Source organism: Silurus meridionalis, chromosome 13 (assembly GCF_014805685.1).
Source record: "Silurus meridionalis isolate SWU-2019-XX chromosome 13, ASM1480568v1, whole genome shotgun sequence".
Lineage (NCBI taxonomy): Eukaryota > Metazoa > Chordata > Actinopteri > Siluriformes > Siluridae > Silurus > Silurus meridionalis.
This window is the reverse complement of record NC_060896.1, coordinates 10,648,822-10,670,643: the sequence shown is the minus strand read 5'-3', so window position 1 is coordinate 10,670,643 and position 21,822 is coordinate 10,648,822. Positions and strand designations below refer to the sequence as shown.

The following is a 21,822-nucleotide window of genomic DNA, read 5'->3' as shown; positions in this document are numbered from 1 at the left end:
ATGTATGTGGTAGTTAAGGAAAACTGGCTGAATTGTGGAAAACAACCAAAAAAGGACTGATTCCTCAACTTTTAGTTTGTCTAAATCATACACCATATGAACGTTTCTGGACACCTAAAACGTGTCAGATCCATGTGTGAGACTTCCCTAAACTATTGTCACAATTTACAGTAGTATTAAATTTTTGCTATACTGGAACTAGTAGGCCTAATCTTAACTTAATGCAGAATGACAATGCCTCTGTACACAAATTGATCTCCTTAAGGACTTGGTCCCAACACATTTTTGGTCATCTAAACCTTGCTAGCTAGTAATTTCCTTAAATTGTAAATGCCATGCTTGGAACAATCAGCTTGTAATCAGATTCTGGCTGTCAAATTGCTGATATATGCTCCAGTGAAGCAGTCAGAATAAAAAAAAAGTAATAATTGTTCACTTCTGGTTGATACAGTACCTGCAACTGTGCGAGACGTTCCAGTGCAGGAATATGTGTAGTTATAAGAACTGCATTTAGTACAACTTATCTATATTTTCACCAGAATTATTACGTGGCGTATGTGGTTTATATAACTATACAATACAATACAATAACTCATTTATTTAACAGGAGGTTTAAACTGAAATGATCAGAAAGCCAATCCTCTATATTATTCCAGTTTTGTTTTTTGTTTTCTTTGTTCAGGTGTGATGATTAACCAGCAGAGCGCGCAATAGCACTTGTAAATTTCTCCAAAGATGTGCGTTCACACAAATGGCAAAACAATTATAATGTAATTAATATTACAATCAGTACAGCCATACTGGTTTTACTATTCACTCATTGCTTTTTGCATTAAATACCAGATTTAACGTCTCGGATAACCATTTTCCCCCAGATAGTCATCTTATTTTATGATTTTCCGTTAAGTAATGAGCATATTTATTAGAGACGTCTGTAATTAGAGGTCATAAGCGGCCATAAGCATTAAGGACATAAGGGTTCATCAGTTGTACACAGTTTTTACTTTGAATTTGTCCTGTAAATTAATGGCGGATTGTCCACATCCCCAGCTGCTATCTTATGAAGTGGCAGCTGGGGATGATGAGAACGAGGCGCGACGTGCGCGCGCACACACACAAATATAATCCGGCGCCCTCTGTCAGTCACTCATTCACATCACTGACTCGTCACTGTGTGTGTGTGTGTGTGTGTGTGTGTGTGTGTGTGTGAGAATGTGTGTGTGAGAGAGAGCTTGGTGCAGGCCAGCTCAGTTCAGCTCGAAACGGCTCGCATACGGCGCCCCGGGCCGCGCGCGTGGCGACGAGACGAGAGCATCGGGCGCGCGGCGAAGTGGCGCGCGTGTCATTTCGACTGACGCACGCTCTCGTCCGTCCATCCGCGCGCTGCTCGGGCGCAAATGCGACGACACGGCGACAAGACAGCGCGACGCAGCAAGACAGCGCGCGCGGCTACAGGGGGGTGTGTGGGATGTGGTGGTCGGAATAATAAACTCGTCTGAGCTGCCCCGGGCACTCCGGGGGTCAAGGTGCACGAGTAAAATGGACAGGAACGAATGAGCAACCGCGTTGTTTACTTGTTTTCTCCCGCACCTGAGATAGGCTCCGTGCCAGCACTCAGGTGAATAACAAAGGGTTCATTCAAGTATTGATCTGTTATGCCTGGTAAAGGCAATATTTAAAAACAACATTGAACTTGAACGTGAACGTGTACTTGGTAATGAACACCAGTACACATGCACATACTTTCATTCCATCAATCAAATCTGACAATCTAAAGCAGAAATGCATGCAGATACATGCCAAGACCCTAGGATCAGAATAGGGACAATCTGTGTATGATCTCTTTTGTAATGTCATTGAGCGGGTATAAATATTATATATTTATATATATATATATATATATATATATATATATATATATATATATATATATATATAGTGATAATGAATTCTACACCCTAAATACCTTTTTGCAGAATTATAGGAAAATGGCCAGACAGGTTCGAGCTCACAAGACCATTATAGTAACTAAAAATCCCACTCTTTACAACCATAGTGAGCAGGAAATGATCACAGTATGCACATCATGATAAACCTTTAGGTGCATGGCCTCCAACAGCATAAGCCCACATTATGTTCCATTCCTGTCAGCTAGGGGCAGGAATTTTGCACTGTGGTAAAACAGGAGATTCTGAGCAGTAATGTGCAACTGACAATTCTGCAGCAAATTGTGATGCAATCATGTCAACATGTCCCAGAGTCTGAAACAATTCCAACATCTTCCATGTGAAAAAGAATCAGCACTGTCGTGAGAGCAAAGAAAAGCCTTCACCAATGTGTTCACTGGTGTTTCTGATAAAGCTAATGAATGTAAATTTTACAGACTTTAAATATAGACAGACAAATTGCCATTTTTATTTTACGTGTGCACCGCAGTTATGACCACAATTTAACATTATGCAAAAATCCTTTAATTTATGTGCCAATGTTTCCAAGGACAGTGACTAGTATTGTGTCTCCAGGAGAAGTGTCTAGGAAGCCACATTATTTAGACAAATAAATATTCCCTGGGTAAGAAAGCTTAGTCTTTTAGGAAACTTGAAATTCATAGTAGTGCCTTTGCTCATTACCATACCAAACATGATAGCCCAAACAAACAACGATTTAACACATTTGCTTCAAACAATATCAATTTTTAATCCTGAATATGAGTGTATGTATATTAGATTCGATTCGATTCGATTCAACTTTATTGTCATTACAAATGTACAAGTACAAGGCAACGAAATGCAGAATATAACGAAATATAATGAAATGCATATATCATATACATATGATATACAGTATGTATATGATATAGGTATATGATGTATATGATCTGTAAGTCATGACCTTAGTGTTCTGTCTGCCATCTGCAGTTAACACAAAAACTATGTGTAGCCTCATAACACCAAGTTTGTCAAATTCATTTGAGGTAGATAATAAAATGTACGTCACACTTTCAGATTTGATTCTTCCCTGAATCATTCTTCTAATGGGTTGCAAGCACTCACTTCCATTCTCAGTCAGCTATCATTTTTGCTCATGTTTCAGCATTGATGGGTTGTGCCAAGGTAGAACAATCCGCCACTCTTTTATCCTTTTAGGAGTAAGTGGCCCGTTATATGCGCTCCTGATGTGAAATAATTCTTGTGTTCTTTTTAAAACACAGACAACATTGACAGAAAGCTGCTGACGGATGCTGATGCTTTCAATACTTCAGAGGCTGGTGATGAATTACTGCAGACAAACAGTGCTGAGCATGCAAATATGTCTAGCCACAGTCTGATATCACAGCTGGGAGAGGAGGAGGTGTTCACATCACAAAGCATCTCACACTGCTTCACCTTGTTTCCATTCGCACTGTATTGATAATTAGGTTGCTGCATAGTTGCTGTGGTTTTTGCATGAACTTCTCTATTGGTGTTTAAATTTCAAGGTTTAAATACTGATATGAAACCTTAACCCAGATAAAGCTATATAATGCAACATTTAGAATATACTATTAAGGTACACTTGGTTGCATATACCATATGAAACTGTTATTTAGTATTCAATTTTAAATAACAATCACTATAGATTGTGAGCACTACAGGTTTCTGGGATTCAGTGTGCACTATTCTTACGGTATCTGGGCATAGTTATTGAATATATAGAATTATATACAGGGAACTAGCTGCCTGATATGATATGTGGTTTCAACCTTTCATGAGAATAATAGAATTTTGTTAATTGTTTCTAACCATCCCTAAAGTAATCCATGTTTGCAGGGTAATGTTAGGCTTTCATCAATATTAGAAAAACATACACAAAAAATTAAAGCTTTTAGTACTTGTTAGCATGATTTAAATATATATATTCATCTATCTAACATTATCATTTGATTTTTGGATGCATCCTTTAATTCTACTGATGATAGCATCTAGGGGGTGGGGGTGGGTAAATAAAGGATGAGCCCTCACCTCTCATGTCTGCTGCGCTTACCCTTTTAATTTCTTTGTTTTTGCAAAAATTACAAAATGTCAAGGATATCTGTTAAAGGCTTTCTATGCAGTCATAAATCAAGTCACAAATCAAACTAAATTACCCCATCAGGAGGGACAGTTAATTGCAGAAATGCATTTGTGCCACATGTGATGGATAAGCTGTGAAAATATCCTCTAAATCATGTTACATACACCTTTCACTATTACAATAACAAACAAATAACATTGAGCTCTTGTCGCCCAGTCCAAACTTGTGAGACAGGCAGTAGACCAGATTGATCTGCAGCTTTAGATTATGATTTAGAAAGCACTTTACTTGTCATATCAAATTAAAAAATCCTTTCAATGCAGAATCACTCACACACTTTAGGGAAAAAGGGACTTATTCATTTACACACACACAACCACACACACATTTCCTCTCCCCCCCTTCCATCTCTTGGCCACAAGCCATCACTGAGTGCACAGGGTGGATCTACCTGTAGACGAGGCTGATGTGTCTTGGGCGTCATGTCTGCTGTCAAAGCGAGAGTTGAGAGACAGTGATGGCAGGCCTGGTGAAGCCCCAGTGAGCAGGAGAGGTCATCCTTCAGCCCACAGACAGGCTGAGAGACAGCCACATGGCACACATCTCCCAATGACAGCCTGTCACAGACAGGAGCTCCACCATACGGCCCTGTCACCCCCTCACCTGACAGAGCTCAACTCACCATAGGGCCTAACTGAGCATGATCTCACGTCACTGTCAAAACGAGGCTGGCGAAAGGTGAAGGATTTGCATTTTTACTGTACGCTCCATCTGCACAATTATATTTTAAGACCAAGATTTAATCATCTCTTAAGAGCTATCAGGGATCATGTGTTGGTTGCAATCTCCTAAAAATGTTTTTTTTGCAATGCTTATTAATGACATTTCAGTTCAGGCTATACGACTAAGCATGTGTCATTTCTTCCCCTAATACTTGGTTACACATCCCCTTGTCTTAACAACAGCATCAATACTGTCAGCTAGGGATTACATCAGTGCCTTGAGTGTCTCTTCCTGCCAGATTTAGCCTACTATACCACTAACTGTGTGCAGAATTCAGCTAGAGTTCGTGGATGCCTCCTGCTGTTTGAAATAATGCCAATAAGCTATCATCCAGCTAATAGACACAGACAATTTAGCATGAGACGAATTCAGAACATTCCTTTGACAGGTGTCTTTTTGCTATGCCAAATGCGATCACACCCTTTTGCCCCCATGTCACTTCTTCACTTCTTGTAAAACACTATCTCTTTTGTTTCTGCTTTTAATGTCTTATGTACACATTGTCTTTGTTTGACCATTTTTTTGCTACATTTTTCCAACTGTGCAACCTATTGACAATACACAATAAGGCCTTGCTGATAGTGGGTGTAACAACATTTTAATCTAGGGACCATATATTGGCTATATATTAAATATTAAAACCGCCTTAAGCAGGCAAGACTGTGTAGAAATGATGTTACACACACACATTTACACACTCATTTACAACAAGGAATAGCAACAATTTAGCATCCAACTACCAGCCTGTTTTTGTGAGGTGGGAAACATGATGCCCAGGCACATGATAAATAAACATGACAAAACAGAGATGGGCAGAGCATGTAAAATGCCACACAGACAGAAGCAGTCCTGAGCTCAGGGTTGACTTTGGGACCCTAGAGCTGTAAGAAGGCAAAGCTACCCACTGCAACAATGTGCTGTCCACCATTCCTTGCCTTTATTTTTTACTTATATTTCACCATAATAATAATATAATAATAATAATAATAATAATACAATGTATGACCTAATTTTAAAATAAATAAACAAACTCTAACCATATTCTGCTAATTTCCTTTCATTTATATGATTTTCTACTAAAAGTCTGAAGAATGAGGGTAAGGAATTAGGCTCAATTCAGAGAAAATGGATTTGATGATTTATTTTTTTCACAGCCAAAACACTTTTATAAGTCGCATAATCAATCTGCACAATAACAACAACAATAATTTAACTATTCAACAGCAGATTTCATTTTAGCTTATATATATATATATATATATATATATATATATATATATATATATATATATATATATATATATATATACACCGTATAAATATATAATTTTTTTTAAAGCACTTCAACCACCTACCTTTACATTCCCTTCTAACAGATGTATTAAACTTCTAACTCATGTCAGTGAAGGTGAGCCATGTTGCTTAGATGTGCTGCAACAGCATGATGTTATAGAACCCGACATCAGACTCAAGGAAAAGGTCATCTGCTTGTCACAGATCAAACTATATGACTGGACCTTTCAAAACATGGTCTGGTTAAGGGCAGGAGGAGACCAAATGGAGTGTTCACACCACTGATGGATGTGTAGCTCAAACACATCCTCCTGTGAACCCCTGAGAAGGGTGGGCATCCTGCTGGCAGGTGTCCCTTTTTATTTCAGATGTTGGATGACAAGCATGAGCTTCAGAGGTGGTGGTAGTGATGAGGGGGCAGGGAGGTCTCTGTAATGGGACTGTTGCAGAGGACTCTTTAACATTTACATGACACGGTGCAACACTGCTTTAAAAAGAGATGAGTACATTACAAACATCAAGCAGAGATCATTCATTAACAGAGCTAGTAATATATAATATATAGTTTAACAGTTTAACTAGCAGAGCTCTTCCAACATAATATACAATTTTAGAGAAAAAAAAAACCTACCAGCCTAATGTGTTTCAAGTGTTTTTGGTTTGTGTTTTTGGATTTGTTATGCCACAAATTGCCCCTAGATGTGAGGGAATGTGTGTTTGGGCATGATGCCCTTTAAGATGGATTGGCATTCCTTCCACAGTGTATTCTAACCACATTCCCAGATAGGTTGATGAGCCATGATGTCCATGATCAGGATACAGTAGAAACTAACAATGAATGAATAAATAAATGAATGAATGAATGAATGAATGACAAATGCAGCAGATAAACAGATCCAAAATCACTATTTCCCTTTCTGTACACTATATTTTACAGTACACCGTTTTTAATTATGACTGTCTAAAACGTCTTTCCTTCTCACAATGAGCATTTGATGCAATGATCATGCATCTGCATATGGATATGTATTTTTGAAACATGCACATGTAAGCATATGATGTTGATGTTGCACGCTATAACGATATGTATACCTTTATAATTCTACCAAAGTAGAAATCGGAAAAGCATTCTTATTTCTTTGGAAAGCCAAACTTCATGACTTGTTATAGTTGTAAAATGTGATTAGTGATGAGATTTGTTGTTACAGTTATCCACCCCTGTGTTGTTGAAATCAAAGAACCTCTCAGCTCCTGGCAACAGTGTGAATCAGAGATGTTGGCGAAAACCAAGCATGTCTGTACTTCTGAAATCTTTTAGATAAAAACCGAAAGACATTTCTCATGCAGTATAACTCCTACTCATTAAAACACAGGAACCCCATTCAGATCTTATGACAGATGCAGGTAAATAGGAAAAATAATAAGTAGAAGTGAAACGTGTACTGAATGTAATGCATGCTGAAGATAAAACGCCCTGGACTTGTCGGCGTATCGTCAGTGCGTTAACGGGATCGGATCGTGCATGTCGTAACAGAGACGTGGCGTGGGAGTGTCCGAAAGCTGCTGGGGGAAATCTAGCTCGCGGACTTTTGAGTGACGTGATGAGCCCGGCGCGCGCTCCGAGCCGCGTGACTCTTTCCTGCTCGCTTCTCGTTTCACCGGGCGACAAGAACAAAGAAGAGCAGCTCCAAACCCATTCACCTGCTCCGCTTTAAAACGCTGTAAATGTGAACTATTGCGGTGGAGACGGTGCTAGCTTGGAGCTGGGATCGGATTGAACTAAGTGGCGGAATTGGAGGAGCTGGACTGAGCACTTCCACCTTTACAAGTATGGCCAGGAGAAAGCAGCGAGCACCCAAGCGCGCGCCAGGTATGCCATCTATTCATCTGTTTACATCAGGTTTCCCTTTTTGTTTTTTTAAAGAAAGCTTAAAAAGAAATCTTTTCTCTTCGTAACACAAGATTGGTGTATTTTTAAGACTATAACTGTTTTTGTGTTTCCTTTTCTCTCTGTGTTCAGAAAAATTCGTCTATAAATCTGTACAAAACCAAAGCAAGTCACTGATTGAGCTACATTTATTCTTGCATTATACAATTCTTGTATAGAGTGGGAATATGCAGTGTATGCGTGCATATGAGTGTATATACAAAAACCTGAAAAATCTTTAGGTGACAGTTTTCAGAATTCATTTCAGTAAGTTTTCGGGGCTCTAGGTTTATTTAGGATACCTGCTCACCTACTAAGCCGCTATGCTGAACTTCCAACTTATGAACTCTGCACCAGCTAGAGACAGAAAAGATTAAAAAAATTGCATTATTTCATCTGTGTGCTGTCATTCAAAAGATTGAAAAAGTTTTCAATCTTTTTGAACAATAATGACCAAATCCAAGGGGTTATTAATGCAAAAATGTATATCTTTGGTAATGCATGAGTAAGGAAATGGATTTTACAGTAAGCTTACTGTCATCTTAGTATATCTTATTGGAAGCCAGATGTCCCCAGAAGAATAGGAATATTATCTTGTGGAGACAATTGGCTGTTTGTTTTCAATAAATAAAAACAAAAAACCCGAAAGCTAGTCAGTTTAAAAGAGGTTAAGGTTTGGCTAAATGTAGTTGGCATTAATAATGTCAGTGGAAAGTCCTTGCTAGCATAGTAAGACAATTGTTTTTGTGTGTGTGTGTGTGTGTGTGTGTGTGTGTGTGTGTGTAAGTGAGTAAGTATGCATTGGGGGTAGGGGGGTGGAGGGGGATTGGGTGCTTAATGGAGGGCTACGGCCTGCTCCGTTACTCTGGCCTGTCAGAACAGCTTTGTCTCATGTTGGATTTAATTGTTATCCCCGTGACAGCCTCATCCATCAAAGGCTTTAATGGTCAATCAGAGCGAGGCCATGTGAGCACACTCATTCTTTTCCCAAACACTCGCCTGGCCTTTTATTTCAACACACTGGGATCTGCACAAATTTAATGCTATGAAACTAGTGGTGGAAATGGTTTTGTAAGTTTTGTTTCTGATTATTACATTATTACTTTTTTCATACTATTTTCCATTTTCCTTTCAGTACTAATTTTGAAGGGCGTGCATAAAAAGATTTCCAAAAGGTGGGGTTTATTTTCAAAACATTGCATGTTGCTGGGTTGTGTAGTACATTTATTTTTTATTTAAATTTCTTACTTTTACTTGTCGCAGTCCCCTATCTTTTTATTTCTCTCTCTCTCTCTCTCTCTCTCTCTCTCTCTCTCTCTCTCTTTCTCTTACGAAAAGCCATTTTGCCAGCTTCATTAGTGCACACCCAATTAGCTGTAAACTTGATGGATTGTTGACAGCTGTAATGATCGGAGATGACGAGCCATGTGCCCTGTCACCAAGTCAAATTAGGTTTCTGGTACTTTGATGTAATCAAGTAGATATTAACTGCTACTGCTGGCCTCAACTATTGCTTTAACCTAATTTAAAAATTCAGGTGAAAAATGAGCTTTGTTATATGTGTTGAATGAAGCTGCCCTGAACTGCTATGATGAAATTAATACCTGATATAATTTTTATACAAATGTATTCACTTTCATTTTTTGTATTCATCTGTGGCCCCATACCTATTACAAAGTATTTGCTGCGGGCTTGGTGCTCTTTTACACTATTACATTACTAAGGCTTTATTAAGGATTGACGAGTTCATTAGTGACAAGTTAGATGTCTGATATGTTACAAACCAGTCTCACCAAAACAAGTCTTAGAAAATTCTGATTACTACAAACCTTGTGCTGGATCCTAGGCCTTGCTGACTGCCTCTGTGGGAAGGGAGAACAGTGCCTGAGAAATGTGGAGGAGATTATTCAGGCTGATGAGTGAGCCTGCTTGTGGTGATGAGGATGATGAAAGAGAGGGAGACTATGAAGGCCCATGGTTTTATAGTACAAAAAACAAAAGGATTTGGCTATCAGCCATCATGTGCTGGAGTTATATTAATTTACACCACAGCTCAGCTAATGTGCTTAAGGCAAGACTTGAAAGATTATATGAACAGTACAAGAGTGTCTACAATTGCATTTGATACAAGTTAACGACTGCACAATCTAACTCCTTTCTCTTGTCACTGGAGTGGTTTTTCAAGGCTACATCTTTTGCACCTTCAATGTGTATTTCTCTTAAAAACTGTTTGAAGCACATAATTGAATGTTAACAACCAAGTGGGATCCTTTAATTAGCTTTTAGGCTAATACTCTGAAGGAACATTTCACACTTTCCAATAAAAAATATTCTAAGTAACAAGGAAAGCTATAGTTTCTTACCTTTTTTTGTGAGAGCATAGTTTTATCCGTGTGTAAACTTGTGTGCAGTTGTTTTTGAATAAAATTGCAGAGAGAGGTGCTTGTAGACATAACATACATTTTCCGCAGATGCAGTCCCACAGTGTCGAGTGATATACTACATCTGTTCTTCATACTGCATTCCTAATGAACCTCCATAATGGTGTGGCTTACCATAATGATTGACATACGCCTTTTGAGCTTCACGACACAGGGGTGAGGCCTGCCAGGAAGGCCAAGAGCTATTAGAAAGTACAGGAGACTTCTCCACATCACCTTCCTGTTTAAATTGCTAATAATTCCCCAGTATATATTATACTTTGTCATTATTAAAAACATCCATTCTCATTGATTTCCTAGTATGGGAATACGTCTAGCGGTAAATTCCCATATTTAACTCAAATCAAATCTGCAGCAAAGCTACACACTTGTTATTGTCTGAACATGTGAGTTTCATCTCTCTGGCAGCACTGTGAGATTGACGTCTCCTCCCTGGGACGACAATGGAGACATCAATCTTCTTTTTAGAGAAAAGGAATGCGCCTCCTTTTTCCAGGGAGGTGCTTTTTTTATGTATGCTCCATTTTGGGAAAGTGACTCAACATATCCCTTAGGGGTCCAGAAACTCAAACCCTGGTGGAGAAGATCAGCACCAAGCCAAACCGTCAATTACCCTCTCAACAGAGTTGTTAATCATGCCACTACTCTATTTTTGACACTCTGACACTTGTCATTTATCAAACTCCCTTTCCAAAGACACATGGTGGATGGGAAAAGAAGAGAGCTGATGGGTCACAAGAGGACATTGTAAAATAAAGACAAAGAGATCGGGGATGGGTGGCATGGAGGTTGTTAAACAGGATATAAAATGGTGCCAGGTGGAGTCTCAGGGTGAGAGTTGAGTGTCAAGGAAAGTGAGAGCTGTTGTGACAAATGAGATAGTCATACTGCAGAGGGACTTGGGAGGCCTACGGAAGGAAGAGTGATCCTGATTAATTGTAAAGAGAGATGTATTACATGTTGAAAGAATGAGAGAGCAAGTGTGTTCTAAATTTAAGGTAATGCACACTCATACACTCCAGTTGTCCAGATGAATTTTTAAGCCTCGCCTAAGAAACATAATGAATTTTGCTTGATTTATGTGTGTACAGTGTGTACATTTTCTCTTGAGATTGTTTCTGTGTGTATTAAGGTGCATACAAGCTGCAATAAGCATTTGTTTGTGCCTGTGCATTCTAGCCTCAGCTCAGAGTGACATGCATCACTCAAGCTTGGCTGGCCTCAGTATGAACCCTGCGTGCTCTCCCACAGCTCAGTGATGGATGCTCCTCTAAGGAAAAAGATTAATGAGAGGTAGGAGGCTTGCAGGGTCATTCATCACAGTGAATATTATTTAGACGGGCCATGTAAGCCTGTAACCTGAGAGTTCAAGAGACAGAGACAGCCTTAGATGTGTGCTCTATGATGAATGGTGGTGCTTTCGATCTGTTTGTTACAATACTCCAACTGTGTAGTGGTCCGTCATTGCAGGAGCCGTGTATATAACAATAAACTCTCCGATGGTGCTTTATTCAAACTTGCTATGAGATCATCAGGGAGTGTTATTTGGGGGCCAGTGCTTCATTTGAGACAAAGTGAATTCAAAGAAGCTGTTTTGTTTAATGATGATACATCTACTCTACATTTCTCACCTTTTTCCTTATAGAGAGGAATAATGATTGCAATCCATCTGGTAGAAGCCTTTGTTGCTACACCATCATCTAGCAGCTGCTGGCTTTGACTCATACAGAATCGCTGCCAGTCACTCTTGGCAGCTGAGGCACATCAGACACACCACTGTCAAGGGGAACAGAGAATCAAAGGCATGTAACATGATATTTAGAGAAAAAGAAATATGCCCCCTGAAAGTGCATTTTGGGTCAGATAGAATTTCAATAGAGACATACATGCACATATGAAAAAAAGATTGTAATTATCTAAAACAAATTATACAAAACCATTTCCAATACTAGTTTCATGTCATGTGCAGATCCCAGTGAAACGGGAAGCATGGAGATGCACATTGAAATCTTTGGTTTATATTCATAGCAAATATCATAAATGACTTTGAGTTTGAATTTTTTAGAAACAGCTAATCTCCTTGAGTTTATATGCACAATATCCCTAGAAATGATGCAAAATAGTGCAAAAGAGATATACAAAAGTGAAAATCTACGTCATGTGTTACTCCAATAATAGGAATCTGAGTTGAGAATTGGCGCAGGCTTCCTAAAACTGGACAGGTGATTAAATAAATGCATAATTATACAGGTATTACACTCATTGTCCACTTTATTAGGAACAATAGCACACCTGTACATTTATGACGTCTAATCAGTACAGTATAAGAGCTGCAGTTAATCAAGAGCTTCAAACATAAGAATAGGAAAAAGTGTGATCTTTGTGATTTTGACCATGGCAGATGCTGGTTTGAATATTTCATAAAGCGTTGATCTCCTGGGATTTTCCCACACATCAGTTTGTATAGTTTACACAAGAATACTGGAAAAAAACAAAGATCCCGTGAGCAGAGGGTCAGCAGACTGAGGACAAAGAAGTATGAGTTGAGTTTTGAGCTGACAGGAAGTTTTTCTGTGCCTTTCTATTTTACAACGGTTGTAAAGAGTGATTATTTGGGTTATTATAAATGACTCTAGACATTTTTTCCAGATCTCTCATGCATGTAAATAATGAATTGTAATAATGCAGAGTTTCTAGATGTTTGGCATGGAAAAAAGAGACACAAGGTAAACTAGCATTAAATTAAACATAATTTAAATTATGTTCTTACTGGTGTGATATTTTGCTTGTCTAAATGGCTCTATTAGCATTGCCTGAGGGAAAAACAATTTGTTTTTTCAATCTATATCACACATCCTTCTTTAAAAGTTGTCATTTGTGAACATGAGTTGCTCATTAGTAAATACATTATATGTGCATTTGGGTTTGGATATCGCAAAAAATTTAAAATTAAAAAATAAATAAATAAATAAATATTGTCCAGTAGTTCACCATTGCATCTCTATAAAATTGTATTTCCTTTTTTTTTTTTTTTTATATATATATATATATATATATATATATAAAGGGAAGTCAGATCTTTTTGGCTTTATAAAGTCTTACAATGTCTCTTGAAACTGAAGCAGAACTATTCTGAAGCAGGATAGTGCTTTTCATTGCTCAGTTGTCAAGGCTGATACATGCTCTCCATGCTTCTTAAATACAATCATTCTTATTTGTGTTTCATTTTTATAATACCAGCAAAAGTAATTAGGCATTAATTTGAATTGGATTTTTATTTTTGGTTTCACAAACGATGACCCAAAGCCAAGCACATAGAGCTAGACATAATAGCGTCATAAATCAAAAGAAGCATAATGCCTGGAAATGCTTGCTACTGCCATTTTTTTCAAAGGGTTGGTACACACATCACATTTTATTAACTTAATAAATTACCATGGATGTCAATCAAATTTGGGAAAATAATTGCTTATGATGCCTCTCGTGATGGATTACAATTCAATCATTCTTAGATTTTCTAAAAACTGTAGAAAGGCATTTGCCTGCTTTAACTGTTAAGTTTTTTTAGCACTATTTCATTTGCCTTTACTCATGCATTGAAAATGAAACTCTTATATTTATGTAAATATATTATATTTATATGTGAGGGTTTTTTTTTTAAGAAAGAATTTCAAAAACAGTGGCATTGACCTAAAAAAAAAAAAAAGAGCAATTTCGCTTTATTGAGCCCACTGTGTGTCACCATAATTGTCTCTGTGATATGAGTGGGCAGGAAAATGATCATGTCATTGTATTTACACCTGGTTCATTCTCTTTACGAGCTGTTTCAGAATTCATGCCAAACCAGGCAGTACAAATGACATCTTTTGATCAAGGCTGCCAGAAATGATCAGAGGAGATTGGCAGGTAATGGATACCTAGTGACAATCCAAATCTAAAGGGGAATAAGACTGGCCTGCACCTGCCAATTATCCTTTAAAGCTCCAATCCTACAAGCATCCTGGCTGACATCTAGTGAGAGGCTAAATGAGAGAAGCACAGTCTCCGAAGATTGTGTATTATCAGTTGAAATGAGAGCTATTTGTGCTTTCACATTGGCTGTCCTGTTAGATCTTGTGTGTACAATTAACGCAAAAATAGGTAGTGGAGAGAGAATATCTATGTGATGGGGTGCATCGGATTTTGGTTTAAATTAGATACAGAATATGAGAAGGGTCTAACACCTTTCACTGAAAACAATTTGACATGAACAACTATAACAACAAGAATGAGTAAAGGTGGAGAGAGCAGGGCAAATTTGGTGTGGCTTCTAAGAATGATTGTTCCGCTTACAGTATCAGAAGACAATGTCAAACTAGTAGCAGACAGGCTGTCATAAAAGGAAATAGTCACTCCTTGGGTTGGTGGATGGGTGCAACTGGCAGCAAGAGGGGTGTGGATGCCCCATCGAATCTGTCATATGAAGGTGGTCAGCCAGACAGCTTTCTCCCAACATCTAACCTGTCTATAGTAAATAGTCATCAGAAAGAATTTAAAGTGACAGGTGGCATATGCATTGCACTCTTTTGTCTTTATTTGTAAACCCCCTAAACATATGTCCACCTTTTTTCTTTATTTTTACTTACATTTTTTTCACCCTTGCACAGGTTTGTTACAACACAAGCATGAGGGAATATAGATTAAGTGGTAGCAGCTGCCTCTTCTTCACAAAATATATCACGTGTTTCATCACACATTTTCAATCCCAAAAAAGCAAATGGTTTACAGGAATAGACTATGACAAATAAAACACTTTTGTACATGTGTAAGTAGGCCTTTTGTTTAGGCTTGCACTTTTGGTAATCTTTCATGATGACTCATGAGTGTGAGATGTAGCAAAAGTCCAATTTTATTGTAGAGACCTCTAGGGTTGTGGACTCCTGAGATATACTTATCACAAGAGAGCTTGCTTTTTTGATTGGGAGTCTTCTAAAAACACACAATAAGTCATCAGAAGCCACTAAATAGTTCCATTAACAAATGGCTGGAAAAATCATTTGGCTTCTATCAAGCAAAAATGAATTGAAACTCTATATCCTGGCAGCTGTTACATCTGGCTATGCAGTTGACAGATGTGAAATGAAATGACCAAGAAAGCTTTTATAGACTAAATTTTCTCAAGACTTACATGTGAGTTGTATACAGTATAGTAAGTGTATCAAGCTGGTTGTAGTTCAAAATAAATCGTCTTTCATTTGATTGGTACAGATAGCTGAGGTACAAATAAATCCCTGCAATTAGCACAGACACCCAGTGTTAGACAAGCAGATACTGCCTAAACATTATAAACATTATAAACAGTCTGATGATCCATGTAAATATCAATGACGATAAAGGGTAAAAAGTTATATAAATGATATTCTGCTTCAAGTCAACGGCAAGTTCATAAGCTCATAAGACACCTTGTCAGACATATCAGATCACTTCTTTATTCTATGGCCCCTTGTAATGATAAAGATATTTCACATAAATGATGACTTTAGTCCATTAACTTGTTTTTTATAGAAAGACTGCAAAAGGTCATTTTGTAAAATATAAAGAAAAAGTTTGCTTATGCTGACATCTGATGTTTTTCCTCCTTTTTTAGCTTATGATTCAGAGGATGTTGAAGAACCAAGAATCCAAAATGAGGATTTTGTAAAGGAAGACTCAAGAACCACAGAGAAGCCACTGGCTAACAATGACTTAAGGAAGGACTCTGCCATTGAAAAATCAAAGGATGAACACTGCTTCCCTACTGCTGAGTTTTCTGAGACTGACAGTGAATTACACATTAATGAGGCGAATGAACCTACATCAGATGTTGACAGCAGGTCAATTAATATTAAAGACAACCCAATGAAAGAGTGTTTTAATGAGCGATCCGAGAAATCACTGTGTGGCTCAGATAGTCTGGAACAGATAAAAGCCATTTATAATGGTTTTCTTTCTAACTCCTTTTGGTCTTCGCCAAGTCTAAATCCTTCTCAGTCATGTACAGAGAAAAGATCTGAAACAAGCAGTAGCAGCAGCAGCAGCAGCAGCAGTCCTGGGGGTAATTGCTATGACTGGCACCAGTCTGCAGTTGCAAAGACCTTGCAGCAGGTTTCTGAAAAACAGCTTCACCCTCAAAGGGAAACTAATCTTTTCAGCACCGTTCAGCTCTACCGCCAAAGTGCTAGGGTGTATGGGTCCATCTTTAGTGGTGCAAGCAAGTTTCATTGCAAAAGCTGTAGTGCCTCTTATGACACACTGGTTGACCTTACAGTTCACATGAATGATACAGGCCACTACCGAGATGACAACCATGAGAAGGCTGACAAAGGGGCCAAGAGCTGGTCCAAGCCACGTAAACGCTCTTTAATGGAACTGGAGGGTAAGGAGGATGCACAGAAGGTGCTGCGCTGTATGTATTGTGGTCACTCTTTTGAATCCTTGCAAGATCTCAGTGTACACATGATTAAAACCAAACACTACCAAAAAGTGCCTCTTAAGGAACCTGGAACATCAGTTGCTGCTGCTAAAGTGATGTCATCTTTCAGAAAGAGAGTACCTGTAGAATTAGATATAACTAAACTAAATGGCACTGATCAGAAAGCCTCTTCTAATGAAAGTCTAATAAATGTTAGTGTTCCCAAGGTTGCTGACATTAACAAGAAGGAGAGTCTCATGGACCACAAGGGGATGAGTAACACCGCTCAGATAAAATCCCAGATTTTGAGGTGTATGGAATGTGGACAATCATTTGAGACTTTGCAGCAGTTAAGTGCCCACATCATGCTGACAGGGCACTTTGTTAAAGCTAATCAATCTCCCCAAAAAATGAACAGATGCATTTCAGAACAGATATCCTTGCCTGGGAAAATGAAGATGAAAAATGTGAAGACCCCAAAAGAGAGACCTTGTTCCTCCACATCCTCCCCAAATGAAAGCACCAAATCACTGCATACCTCTACTCCTCTAAAACAACCAGAAAAGCAGCAAAAGATTTTCCTAAAAGACATGCATTCTAAAGAACTGGGAAGTGACAACAATTTAGAGGAGAGGTTCACAATGTCTTCAAAATCTGACTATCTTACTGAAGAGGACTTGCAGGACTGTCCAAAAATGAACCTGGATATCCTTAAGTCCTTGGAGAACACTGTTACTTCTGCCATTAACAAAGCACAGAAGGGCACTCCCAGCTGGGGAGGATATCAAAGCATTCATGCTGCTTATCAGTTGCAGAATAGCATAAAGCCTTCTCTCTACAACTCTTCCATGCAGCAACTAGTGCATGGTGTGGAAGTTTCATTCTCAGACAAAAATGAAATCCCTTCCAGCCCTCAACAGAGAACTCCTTCACCCAAAGTAAACCTGCATGCCATGGAGGAATTGGTAAAGAAAGTAACACAGAACATTGCTGAGGAAACAAGAAAGGACAAAGATGAACAGACTTCCGTAGCAAGGCACTTTATAATCTCCTCTGCTACGAGTGCAGACAGGAAATCAGCATCCAATTCTCCTGCAGTAGAAGGATGCGAAACACTAAAGAACAAAGATAACAAGATTGCTGACTCTGAGAATAATGTAAGTGGGAGGGAGTCAAAAAAATGTAACGAAAGCTTCACAACCTCTTTAGATTTCTGTGAAGACAGCGCAGTAATAACTGTTCACCCAGAGCCAAAACAACCATTTGTTAGTCCTTTAAATGCCCTTCAGTCAGTCATGAATCTTCATTTGGGTAAAGCGGCCAATCCTGTGAAACCAGTTGAGGATCCTATGAGTATGCTTCTAAAGATGAGCAACAGTATGGCAGAGAGGGCTGCGGTTGCTTCAGCTCCGATATCCACCTCAAAGCCAGAGCCATTACATCTATATGTGTATCACAATGACAAAGACCAACCAATAGATTTATCCAAAGGCAAAAGGAACCAGTGTTTAGTTACAGCTTCTCTCCCAGGGAAAGTGTTGAACTCTCTTCCTGCTATGACCAAGACTGATTTAACTGATACAATCAAATGCCCCCCAGTCAGTCCAGTGCACGAAAGTGCACTATCAGAAATATCAGACATGTTACGCAATTTTTCCGACAGTCATGTCTTAAATTCTCAGACTTCTCACAAATCCGAGAGTTCGGGTATTGAAGATTCTCAAACGTCAAACGCAGGAGATGATGCATCTATGGTGCACAAACGCAATGGAAGGCAGTCGCACTGGAATCCTCAACACTTGTTAATTCTGCAAGCCCAGTTCACATCTGGCCTCAGAAAGACAGCTGAAGGGAAGTATGTCATATCAGACTTGAGCCCTCAAGAGAGGCTGGTCATCTCACATGCTACAGGTCTTTCCATGACAACTATCAGCCACTGGCTTGCCAATGTGAAATACCAGCTGAGGCGCACAGGCAGGACCAAGTTTATGAAAAACGTTGACTCAGGTCACCCAGTTTTCTTCTGTAGTGAATGTGCTACACAAATCCAAAAACGTTCATCATACATCTCTCATCTTGAATCACATCTCGGCTTTAGATTACAAGATTTGGCTAAATTCTCATGTAAAAATCTCAGCAAGACGATTGTAAAGCATTCAACAAACGTATTGGAGAAAACTGTCTTGTCGTTCCTCTGATCCACTGCAGGTGGCAAGCAGCTGTACAGAGTATAAAAGGTGTACTATTAATCTTAATTTCAGCAGCTCAGAATGCAGTTCATGGAGGAACAGGAGTTTATAAAAACTGAAATATCAAAACATCTGTGTAATTGTTGTACAGGATGTGTATTGTATGTTGATAAAAAGTTTATTATCATAATATGTATGTCATAAATAAAATAAATATCCGGTAGGAAGTATAACTCACCGAATTTTTTTCATAAAAATTATTATATAAAAAGTGGCATATACATGATTATTTATTTCTGTATAATCATCAACTTTATGCTGATGTGCTTACAGTTCAAATAGGTAACAAAGTGTACATTTGTACAGGGCTAATATTTTCCATGATTATTCATTCTATTTATTATTTATTTATTTGCAAATGTTTTTTTTTTCTTCTGTTGTCGTAATCTATGTTTATGCATATAAATCTACATTATTTTCATACAGTTTGTACAGCAGTTTGCTATTTTATACAACACAGCACCACTTCAACCTGATAACCATAAGACTAAAATATTAACATAGGACATTTATTGACATCTGTACATGTGCTCACTTATCCATTATTTATTACTGATCAGTAAACAGTCAACCGTGCACAGCACAGTGCATACAGTCAGACACATTTAGGCGAAGAACTTCAGTTAATGTTCACATGAAAACATCCAAATTAGAACAAAGTGATTTCTTTGGCTTTTACACAGAATTGTGCAAATAACACAAAGCAACCTGATGTCTTAATGGCATCTTCTGCTGCTGTAGCGCTTTCAAATCAAAGCTTGATATGTTGTGCATTCTGAGATGCTTTTCTGCTCAGCACAGTTTTAAAGAGTGCTCATTTCAGTTTCTATTGACTTGTCAGGTCATTCTCCTCTGATCTCATCAACAAGGTGTTTCAACCTGCAGACTCTCTGCTCACAGGATGTGTTTTGGTTATTGCACCATTTTGTGTTAATAATGTTATGTTTGAAAAAAAATCTCTGGTGATTATCTGTTTCTGAAATGGTAAACTATCTGACACCAACAACCATGCCACGTTTTTTCCCCCTCATTTTCATGTTGGATAAAATTTAACTAAAACTCTTGACCTGTACCTACGTTATTTATGCATTGTGCTGCTGCCACCAAATTGGCTAACTGGATAACTGCATAAATAAGCAGAAGTACAGGGGATTTTATAATAAAGAGGATGACGAATGTATGATATATTGCTTACAATCTAGTGTCATATAATACAAAAGAAATGTTTGCATATTGTAAGCTTACTGGTAAATGTACTTTTAGTTATATTCATAAAGCAAAACTATCCAGTGTTCTGTGTTTTCTTTTTTAACAACATCTATTTTTATAATGTAAAATGTAAAAGCTGCATTTCAGTAAAGTAAAATATAAAAATGTAATTTTGCCTTATCTACGGCCATTTCTGATCGAAGGTATTTTGTGTAACTGCGAAAATCTTTTCATCATTGCAATATTATTTAATGTTTAAGTATTTCCCTATGATGCATTCTGCTAAGTAAATACTCTCTCTCAAGTTTATATAAAAACAAATATGTTTAAGGCAGAGCATATATCAAATAATTATGATACATGTATGTCACAACAGTATTTAGAGCTAAACGTTAATCAAAAATATTTGCGGTATTGCTGTTGCTATGATGCCACAAATTTAACACAATTCAATATAAAACATAATAACAACACAGTAATTATATAATGATTCCCCTGTATTATCCTTTTTTTTTTAGTTTTTGCACATTATTTTCTATTTGTTAATCTTTCAAAATGAGCTGCAAAGCCTTGTCCATGAACATAATTCATTACTGTACTTAAATATGTACAGCCTGAATCCTCTCTTACAATACATCTTGACCAATCAAGTTGTGCAATTTATTTTTCCTTTTTTCTCACTTAATTCTTGTGATAAAAAATCGAGAGATAAAACGAGAGAGAGAAGTGTCCTCTTTCTCTGTGGTTCTGTCACCACTTTGATGAATATCATCTAAATTGCTTTGTATATTTGAGGGGTTTAGATGTCAATCTAATTTGAGAGTGCATGTTGACAACAGCGGCTCCAGCTAATGAGAAGAAAGCTGACTTTGACAGCATGATGAGCTTCAAACCGATCAGACGAGTTTGAACAAGAATTCTTAGAGAAATGAGAAATCAGAAAGTTGGAACCGAAAACCAATTTAATAAAAACTTAATAAAAAAAAAAGGAAATCAGGCAAACTGTACAATTTGCACTGGAGCTTACAACTGTAGTTTTTATGCACAATACATTGCAATATAAGAGATAATAAGCACTTTTTGCATATGCTTATAAGAAATAAATCGTTGGTAGACTTTTCATTTCACTTCAGCTCCACCGAGACTATGCTCAGTCTCTCCTTACATGTCAGGTCTTATTGTGGGTTGAGTTGAAATGACATGACAATGTGCGACAGCTCTGGACAAGTCGCAGGACTGAGAGGAGGTGGCTGTACTCACTGCCCACTGAGTCCATTCAGCCTGAGTTATACGCTAACTCATGCTCAAAATATTAGAGCGTTTGGGAGATTAAACTACAATCAGTATTTCTAATATGATATTCCAGTGTGTTCACACTTGAGAATAATATCATTAGAAAAGGTTCTCACATTTTTTGTCCAATTCAGGATAATGCTC

The 21,822-nt window shown here is 38.0% G+C and overlaps 1 protein-coding gene across 1 annotated transcript; it reads left to right on the top strand.

Annotated features, from left to right (window-relative positions):
* Nucleotides 1-7,687: 7,687 nt before the first annotated feature.
* tshz3a (teashirt zinc finger homeobox 3a) lies at nt 7,688-20,519 on the top strand. The gene is made up of 2 exons (XM_046863828.1): nt 7,688-7,999; nt 16,124-20,519. The coding sequence occupies exons 1-2, from the start codon at nt 7,960-7,962 to the stop codon at nt 19,123-19,125; spliced, it is 3,042 nt and encodes a 1,013-aa protein (XP_046719784.1). The 5' UTR covers nt 7,688-7,959; the 3' UTR covers nt 19,126-20,519.
* Nucleotides 20,520-21,822: the final 1,303 nt, after the last annotated feature.